The sequence below is a fragment of the Vitis vinifera genome, chromosome 12 (assembly GCF_030704535.1).
Source record: "Vitis vinifera cultivar Pinot Noir 40024 chromosome 12, ASM3070453v1".
Lineage (NCBI taxonomy): Eukaryota > Viridiplantae > Streptophyta > Magnoliopsida > Vitales > Vitaceae > Vitis > Vitis vinifera.
This window is the reverse complement of record NC_081816.1, coordinates 21,637,804-21,647,110: the sequence shown is the minus strand read 5'-3', so window position 1 is coordinate 21,647,110 and position 9,307 is coordinate 21,637,804. Positions and strand designations below refer to the sequence as shown.

The following is a 9,307-nucleotide window of genomic DNA, read 5'->3' as shown; positions in this document are numbered from 1 at the left end:
TCTCTTATCCTTTCATTCCAATATCTTCATCTCTCATTACTCTCATATTTCTGATAGCCGCAATATTATTTATATTATAAATATTTTCTAAAAGCATAGTCAAACCAAGTATCATTGTGACGGTTGAAAAACACTTTTTTATTATTATTAGTAAATGAAAAGTATCTTTGAAAATAATTATAAAAAAACGTTTATAACTTTTTTAACACCTGAATGATAATATTTTTTAAATATTAAAAATATTAGAAATGTTTTTTAAAATTAGTACCAAACGTGCTTGAAGAACTTTTATATTATTAATATCTTCCATTTCCATAACACGAGTGATCAGCATTCATCTTCATATTGTAAAAATATTCATTAGGCACAAACTTTCATCTTTTCATTTCTCTTATCCTTTGCTCCCAATATCTTCATCTCTCATTTCTCTTATCCTTCCAACCAACACCCCCCCCCCCCCCCCCCCCCCCCCCCCCCCCCCCCCGGCCTTAAGCCCCCTTAAGCCCTAGAAAAGATCTTCAGAATTGGTCACCATATGCATTTCCCATTAACCTCAATTACCATACTATTAACTTGACCAATATTTCATAATTCCCAGGAATTAATTCAGTAGGATAAACACAATCATAGTCTCTATTGCCAATGATCGTCAATCTTCTTCCCTAGCAGATGACTCCTTCTCTTTGCCTTCTTCCTTGGCCTTCAACATTGCTTGTTCCTTGGCCATCTCCAATGCCTGAACCAGGCTCTTCAAGCTTGTTTCAACATCAGCCACACTTGTCTTAGGCATCAAATGCTCAGCAACATCAGCTGGGGTCACTTTACTTTCCCCCAACAGCCTCTCAATCGTGTCGAACAGGTGGTGGGAATCAAGCTCCAGATAATTCTTAGCCAGCACCTTGAATGATTCAAAGCTGCAGTATGATAATTCGATGTGCTTGTCCATCCTTCCTCGCCGAATCAGAGCTGGGTCGAGCTTCTCCATGTAGTTCGTCGTGAACACTATTAGCCTTTCCCCCTTGGAGGCCGACCAAAGGCCGTCAATGAAGTTCAACAGCCCGGAGAGAGTCACCTTGCTGGTTTTCCCTTCATCAGAGTCTCCTACCTTCGCTTGTTTTTTAATGGGGCCCTTCTCTTCCTCCTCGGCCGCCTTGTTCTCCTTCATCTTCTTCCTCTGACCCGTCAAGTTGAGGGAGCAGTCGATGTCCTCAATCACAGTGATGGACTTGCTCGGAATCTGCATCAGCAGCTTCCTCAGCACGGTGTTGTCACTGACCGCCGTCAGTTCAAGATCATAGACGTCGTACAGCAACAGATTCGCCATGGCAGCAATCATGGTAGATTTTCCCGTCCCAGGAGGGCCATAAAGGAGGTAACCCCGCTTCCAAGCTTTCCCAATTCTTGCGTAGAAATCCTTAGCCTGGCTGAAAGAAACCAAGTCCTCGATCACCTCCCTCTTCTTATCAGCCTCCATGGCAAGCGTTTGAAAAGTTGCAGGGTGATCAAAAACCACATGGCTCCACATCGACCAACTGTTGGTATAAAGCTTCCGCTGCCGGGTTCTGACCTTAATCGCCTCCCCTTGTGTCAAAACTTGACTGAGGTACTTCTTGGTGATCAAATCCCGGTGTTTCTTGTGGAAAGTCAGCCGGTAGTACCTCTTCTCATCCGGCTGCTCATAGGAGTGGGAGGTCCGAGTTTCGGCTGTGATCGTCCTTGAAGTCCACCACAGCTTCACTCCCTCAAACTCATCTTCAACCTCTTCACCGTCATCAATGGTGAGAACCAGTGACTGGTTGTTTTTGGCGGTGTTGGCTTTGAGGCGGTTGGCTTGGTCGGCGGTATTGGAGCTGAGGTAGGTATCGATGGCGGTGTAGAATTCATGGCGCATGAAATGACCTCTGCCGTATTCATCGAAAGTGATTTGGATGTGAGGGTAGAAAAACTTCATCAATTTGTGGGAGTATTTTTCGATGTGGTCGCAAGGGAAGTATTGCCGGAACATAGCCCAGATGAACATCAATGTCGCCATTACAGACCCCAAATTCCCCAGCGTCTCCCCCATTTTCTTCCCTTGTCTTTGTCTTCTCACGTGTCCCCATATTCTCAGGGGATGTGTCATATCTCCTTATATAGACGCTCTGCTTGGATGTCCACAAGTTTGAGAAAAAGGTAGGGAAATGGGAGAGAAAGAGGAAGGAAAGTACATAAAACCCCCATCTGAAATAGAAAATAATTTTCTAATTAAAACACTTTTTTATATATTTTTTTTAAAAATTAATTACTCTCCAAGCGAATTATTTTTTAAAGTTCAGGTATTTTAGTTGTATTATTTTATAAATTGTTAACTACAACTAAAATAAAGATAATGCTTTTAAAATTGTATCATGCAAGAAAAAAATGTTTTTTAAATTATTTTATTTGAGTTTCCAAATTTATTCTTGAAAATAATTGAAAACTATTTTTTAAAATTATTTCGGAATATGCATAAAGTTTTTATTATGTAAATTTGAATTTTTGAACATTATATGAGGTATTCCTTAGTTCTAAAAAAGTAATATCATTATTATCAAATTGACTATCATCTTTTTCTATTCATGAGGATCCCACTAGATCGTCTTCTTATTTCTAATAGGTTCTAAACTATATTAGAATCATTTTCAACAAGTCCATAAAAAGTGATCCCATTTTTTTCATCGGTCTAGGCAAAAACCAAAGGTCTTAAGGGACTAATTTGGCAAAACGACTCAAAAGATAAAGAAGTATCGTTAATTTCTTGGATCTGTTTGATAACTATTTTTTATAATAGTTTTCTATTCTTCAAAACAAAAAACTATGAAAATATGTTTTATAACCAAAAATTATTTTCTATTTTATGTTTTTAAGAGTGTTTTTAGATAACATCTTTTGATTGTTTTTTATTGTTTTCATTTGTTTTCTGAGAACTATTTTAAAAAATAATTATACAAACATATAGAATGATTAAAAATAAAAATATTAGATATAAAAATTACTTTTAAAACATATTTTAAAATATTAAAAAATTTTATGTTTTCAAACATACTTTTATTCTACAAAATATCAAAGAACAGTTTTCAAAATATTATTTTTCAAAACTATTTCCCAGAACAGTTACCAAACATGCCTTATTTTTCTATTTTTACCCTTATCTTATATATATATATATAAATTAGTATTTGAATATCTATAAAATTTTAAATAATTTTTATTATATTTAATTTTAATTCTTACTTTTTGCCATAAAATAAATAAATAAAAGAATTTACATTTTTTCTTTACTTTTTTTTCTCCTATTTTTAGCATTTTCTTAGATTCATAAGACTTTTAAAATATGGAAAGTGTTTTCTCTATCTCTTTATGTACTCATAATGTTAGAAGCTTATGCCCTTATTTTGTAACCGTTTTTAAAAACAGTTTTGAAATTTTTTTTAAAACTATTCTTTGATGTTTTCTAGAATAAAAGTCTGTTTAAAAACCTGAAAAGTTTTTAACTTATTTTTAATATTTTAAATATGTTTTAAAAATAATTTTTATATCTAGAGATTTATTTTTAATTATTATACATGTTTGTATAATTATTTTTTTTAAACAATTTTCCAAAAACAACTACAAATAATTGAAAATAACTAAAAGATATTTTTTGAAAATATCATATTTTCTAATTTTGGGAACATAAAACATAAAATGGTTTTTTGGTTGCCAAATATGTTTTCCAATTTTTTTGTTCTAAAAAATATAAAACTATTCTCGAAAACAATTATCAAATTAAACAAACCCTTAATATTTGAAATTTTATTTTTAATATGAATTTTAATGGATAAATTTGATTTTTAAAATAACTTATAATACATTTTGCTTTTTTTTTTTTTACATTTATCTAAAATTATGTTTGATTTTTGAAAAATAATAAGAAATGAAAAAAAAAAAAAAAACTAAAAGCAATCATTTTCTAATATTTGGATGTATGAAAAAAGAGTTAAGGAAAATGGTTTTTTTTTCTTTTTTTTTATACCAAAGAAAAAACTATGAAAGTAATACCAAGGAATATTTTCTTTAAATGATTTAATATTGTTTTTCCTTGATTCAACTAAACAAAAAATTTCTTTTTATTTTTGTCCCTCATATTTTTCCTCTTCATTTTTCCCTTAATATTTTCCTCTCTTTTTTCTCATATTATTTTCTTCACTTTAATTATAATGTCGGATAAAAAAAATCATCTTCTTTTTAAATTTTTTCAAAAACAATTAAGTTTGTTTATAACTTAAAATATATTCTAAAAAAATGTCGCATTTTCAAAATAAATTTTCTATCAAAGAATTATCAAACTTATTTTCAAGTTCAAAAAATAGTTTTTCATCGAAATATTTGATTATAAGGGATGCGAAAATGTTGAAAAATAAATAAATTTTATGTACTGCAAATTACATATATAACCTTGTTTTGACATTTTTACCCCTTTCTATAAATAAAAAAAAAAACTGTTTAATGAGGGATAAAAATTCAAAAATTGTTAAAAGATATTTTTATTGAAAAGAAGTTATAATTTCAGTTTTTTCAAAGAAGGAAGATCATTATTTTCAATGAATTTTTTAATCAAATAAACCTTTATAGTTGCTCTTCTTTCTTCTTCGTTATTTTGTTTTTAAACAAAGTATAGGTTCTATATGATACCTGTTTTTTAGGATAATTTTTTATTTTTTAAAATAAAAAAAATTGAAAAATACCTTTGATAACCAAAAATCTGTTTTCTATTTTCTATTTTCTATTTTCTATTCTCAAAAACAAAAAATATGAAAAATATGATATTTTTATAAAACATCTTTTAGTTTTTTTAATTGTTTTCATTTATTTTTTAAGAACCGTTTAAAAAAATAATTATACAAACATGTATAATGATTAAAAATAAAGTTTTAGACATAAAAAAATATTTTTCAAAAATATTAAAAATAGATTAAAAATATTTTAGATTCCAAAACAAATTTTTGTTTTACAAAAATTCAAATAACAATTTTCTAAAAAACCATTTTTCAAAACTGTTTTAAAAAACCGTTACCAAACGGCATCATGGTTTTTTGAAAGAATGTTTTATAGAAAAAAAGTTTGTTTAGGAACTTGAAATGTTTTCGTAAATTTTATATATATTTTTTAAATTAATTATCCAAAAAGAAATAAAAACAACTAGAAAACGTATTTAAAGCCATCTATTTTCTATAAACTTAGCAGGAAAGTTAGCCAACAGGACCAAAGCTTGTAACTCAATATATATATATATATAAATAAATCTTGGATCCACACTACTTTCCCGGCAGATCCCATCAAAGATGAGTCAGATGCACCCACCATTCCCAGCTGCCATATACGATTGGAAAACGACTTCAAACTTCGAAGTCGCTGGAAATATTCTCTGCCACGTGAAAATATAGAGCAAGGGTGCCACACATGCAACTCATATAGACCATATTTCGACGACACTGGACTGTGGGTCCTCCTCCCTTCCTCCCTTTTTCCCTTCCAAGTCGAAAGATCCACTCCATGACCAAACGAAAAGGCACAGGCTCACACTACAGCTGGTTCTTCGTAATCGAGTGGAGCTTTGTCCGCTGGTGCCCACCAGGCAGATGAGGTCGAGTCAGCCACGCTGCTACCCTTACCAATAGGTGTGAAAAAAGATGGATAGAAATGCTGTGACATTTACTATTATTATTATTTTTAAACATTATCGATCTTCTCTATATCTAATTTAATAAATGGGGAAGTGTTGTAGCTGACGCCTTGTCGGCAGCCATTGCGTCATATCATTGTGTCATGACACTACATCATGTTGCAATCCATCTATAGATGGTGGCTCAAACCCATTAAGTTCACGTCATCTCTCAATTTAACTTCAATATACATGCTCTTTAATATAAATAATCATAGAATAAAACCAAAGTATGAAGTAATGAGACCATAAATTATATATATGGTATTAGCTGATTAGTGGTTTTTTTTAAAGTACCTTCAAAACTGTAGTTCTTGTGTTCTTCTCATTTGTTATTTTTATTTATGTCTCTTTAATTAAAAAAAACTTCTAAAAATGATAAAACAAATAATTATAATAGATATATTGAAGTCCTTATATTAAATATATATATATATATATATATAACTTATGATGTTCAACAATAATATAATATATAATGTTTATGAACAAAAATATGAATTTTGAAAAAGTATATCGAATATTAATGTGGGCTAAATATTTGATTTCATTAAAGTTATGTTTCGTTCTCAGGAAATTTGAAGGAAAATGCGAAAAAAAGGAAATAGAGAGGAAAAGTAGAAAAAAAAAACAAGTGAAGAAAAAAAAGTTTAAATTTAATAAATTATTTTTATACAATTTTTTAAACTCATTTTACTTTTTTCTCTCCATTGTAGCATAATTAAATAATTTAAAAACATATAAATTTCAAATTAATTTTAATTATATTTAATTTTCTTTTACATTTTCTATAATATAACCTAATATGAAAAAATAATTTACTTTAACATTTTTTTCTTTCATCAGCATTTTTTAGAAACCAAATATAGTCCAACATTTTTTTTCTTTCTTTTGTACTTTCTGGAACTAAGCATAACCTTAAATTTTTTAGTTTGAAATATAATAAATGTGCTTACAAATTAATTTGAATATAGTCTAGCAACAATGAATTATGTTAATAGAATTTACAAAATATATATACTAATAAATAATAATAAAAAATCGTCAAACATCAAATAAGATATGAAAATCTTAGAATCTTGAGGGATAACTTAGTTGGTCTGACCTTGGGTTGGCTCCCCAATGGTCACCAGTTCGAGTCCCGACCCTTAACTTCAAGGCCCCATGAGATTAGTCGAGGCCAGCATAAGCTAACTCGGACATCCACGGTTATTAAAAAAAAATAAAAATCTTAGAATATTTGTCTAATTCAATTACTATCGATTAGAGTAAAAAAAAAGCGGAAAAGGTAATTTCAAAGTCTTCCCCCATCTATACTAGTTGGAAAAAATATAATGGGAAGTCGACCAACTTCATTATTTGAATTGATGTCGTACTTTGAAAAAAAAAAAGATTTTCAGTTAATTTCTCAAAAAGTTATGTAAATTTATTATTAGTTTTGAAAATATATCATGCTTAAATAAATATTTAAAAAAAATGGTATTTTGGTCAAAATTGTTGTGCGGATGTGATAAGCACAAATTGACTCAGGGCTTAACCTTGGTTGGCAACTAAAACAATGGTTAATCATGAATTAGCAATTGAGCATGAGCCATTAATTCATAGGTTGGTTTTCTCTTATGGGTTCCATGATGGGCTACGTTCTCGGATTGGGCCCTCCCTTAGCTTTCAGTTTAGCTTGGACTTGGGCTTGGGCTCGGGACGGCATGGTCCTTGATTGTGTCGTTGGGCCTGCCTGGGCCACACTTCATGGAGCATTCTACTCTATGCCATCCTTGAGGAAATTCTATCTGCAGGTATTTTGCATTAAAGAAAAAATTAAAGAAAATAAAAAATAAATTTAAATTTAATAAATTATTTTTATATATTTTTAAAACTTATTTCACTTATTTTTCATGGTTTATATAAAAAAAATTAAATAATTTGAAAACATATAAGTTTTAATTATTTTTAATTATATTTTATTTTCTCTCGTATTTTGTATGATACATCGTGAGAAAATAATTTTTTTTTAATAATTTTTATTTCCTTTATACTCTACTTGGATTTTAGAAATTTTGAGAAAAAAATGTAAGGGAAAAAAATAAAAATAAAAATTAATATTAATTTTTATTTTTATATGTTTCTTCAAACTCATTTCAATTTTTTTTCTTTTTTTTATAAAGATTAAATATTTTCAAAATAGATACATTTTTTACTCATTTTAGTTATTTTATTTTATTTTTGTATTTTTATTATAAATCCAAAAAATACATTTTTCTTAGTTTTTTATTTTTATACTTTCAGAAATCAAACATAACGTCAAAAACAAAATATAACTTTAGGAACCAACACAAAAGGTTTCTTGAGCAACTAATAACTCTAAATTTAATGTTTTTTCTTATTTTTATTTTTATGCCATATGTTGACGGTCATTGGTTAAACCGCGGTGGAAGTTAGCGAAAAGATAGCTACTAATGGGAAGCCATGAATGAAGGAAGCTAGGAGGAGATTGTCCTTCTAGGTGTTGCATCCAAAAAGTGCTTGTTTTAACTGTTTTTAGAAGCAAGGGAAATAGAAAATAATTTTTAAAAGATAAATAAAATTTGTTTTCACTAGTTTTTAAAAAGAAAAGAAAAATTTAGAAAAAAAATCATAAAAAGAAAAAAATAGTATAGCATTGTATCTTTCTTCTTACATTTTCTCTCATTACCCAATAATGATACGGAAATCTTTAAATATGGTCTCGTATTAAATTATATGTATTTTAATAAAATTCTCCTTCAACTTATCTATTTTTTCTTTTTCTTAAGGCAAATATATTTCAAATCAAATAAGACTTTATATATAAAATTCAGTCATTTTTAAAAATAATTTAAAATTCTAAAATCGAATCAATTAATACTACAATTATGAACTCAAAATTGATACGATTAACATTAAAAAGTCATAAACCAAAATTCAATTTGAATAAGTTTGTTAGTTTTTCCCTTTACATATAATTATATTTTTTAATTTTTTTTAATGAACTTTAAATTAAGTAAGATTGAGTGTTTTTATACTATGCTAAATTTATAATACGTTTATACAAAAAAAAAATTCAAAAAAAATGTTTTTCATATTTAATTTCCAATTATAATTTGATTCCTAAAAAAAATTATTTTTTCTCTTTTATAAAAAATTAAATAATTAAAAAATAATAATCTTTTTTTCCATATGGAATTAAACAACTTAAATAAATTATTTTAATATGATTTTTTATTTAATATGGTTAAAATTCATTTTTAAAATTTTAAATTATTAAATCATAGGCCTTATTATATTCTAAAAATATATTAAAAAAATAGATATTTACCTTACTTTCAAAATATTAATCTTTTCAAATGTTTGATTTCTTGATAAATGTTATTTATATTATAAATGTTCTCTACAAACATAGTCAAACCAAGTATGACTGCAACTATTGAAAAACACTTTCTTTTATTAAATGAAAAGTATGTTTAATAAGAATGATAGAAAACGTTGATAACATTTTTAATACTTGAATGATAAAAATTTTCAAATGTTAAAAATGTTAAAAATGCTTTCTAAAATCACCGTCAAACA

The 9,307-nt window shown here is 28.0% G+C and overlaps 1 protein-coding gene across 1 annotated transcript; it reads right to left on the bottom strand.

Annotated features, from left to right (window-relative positions):
- Positions 1-517: 517 nt before the first annotated feature.
- LOC132254745 (AAA-ATPase ASD, mitochondrial-like) lies at positions 518-2,123 on the bottom strand. The gene has a single exon (XM_059741036.1). The coding sequence runs from the start codon at positions 2,120-2,122 to the stop codon at positions 650-652; it is 1,473 nt and encodes a 490-aa protein (XP_059597019.1). The 5' UTR covers position 2,123; the 3' UTR covers positions 518-649.
- Positions 2,124-9,307: the final 7,184 nt, after the last annotated feature.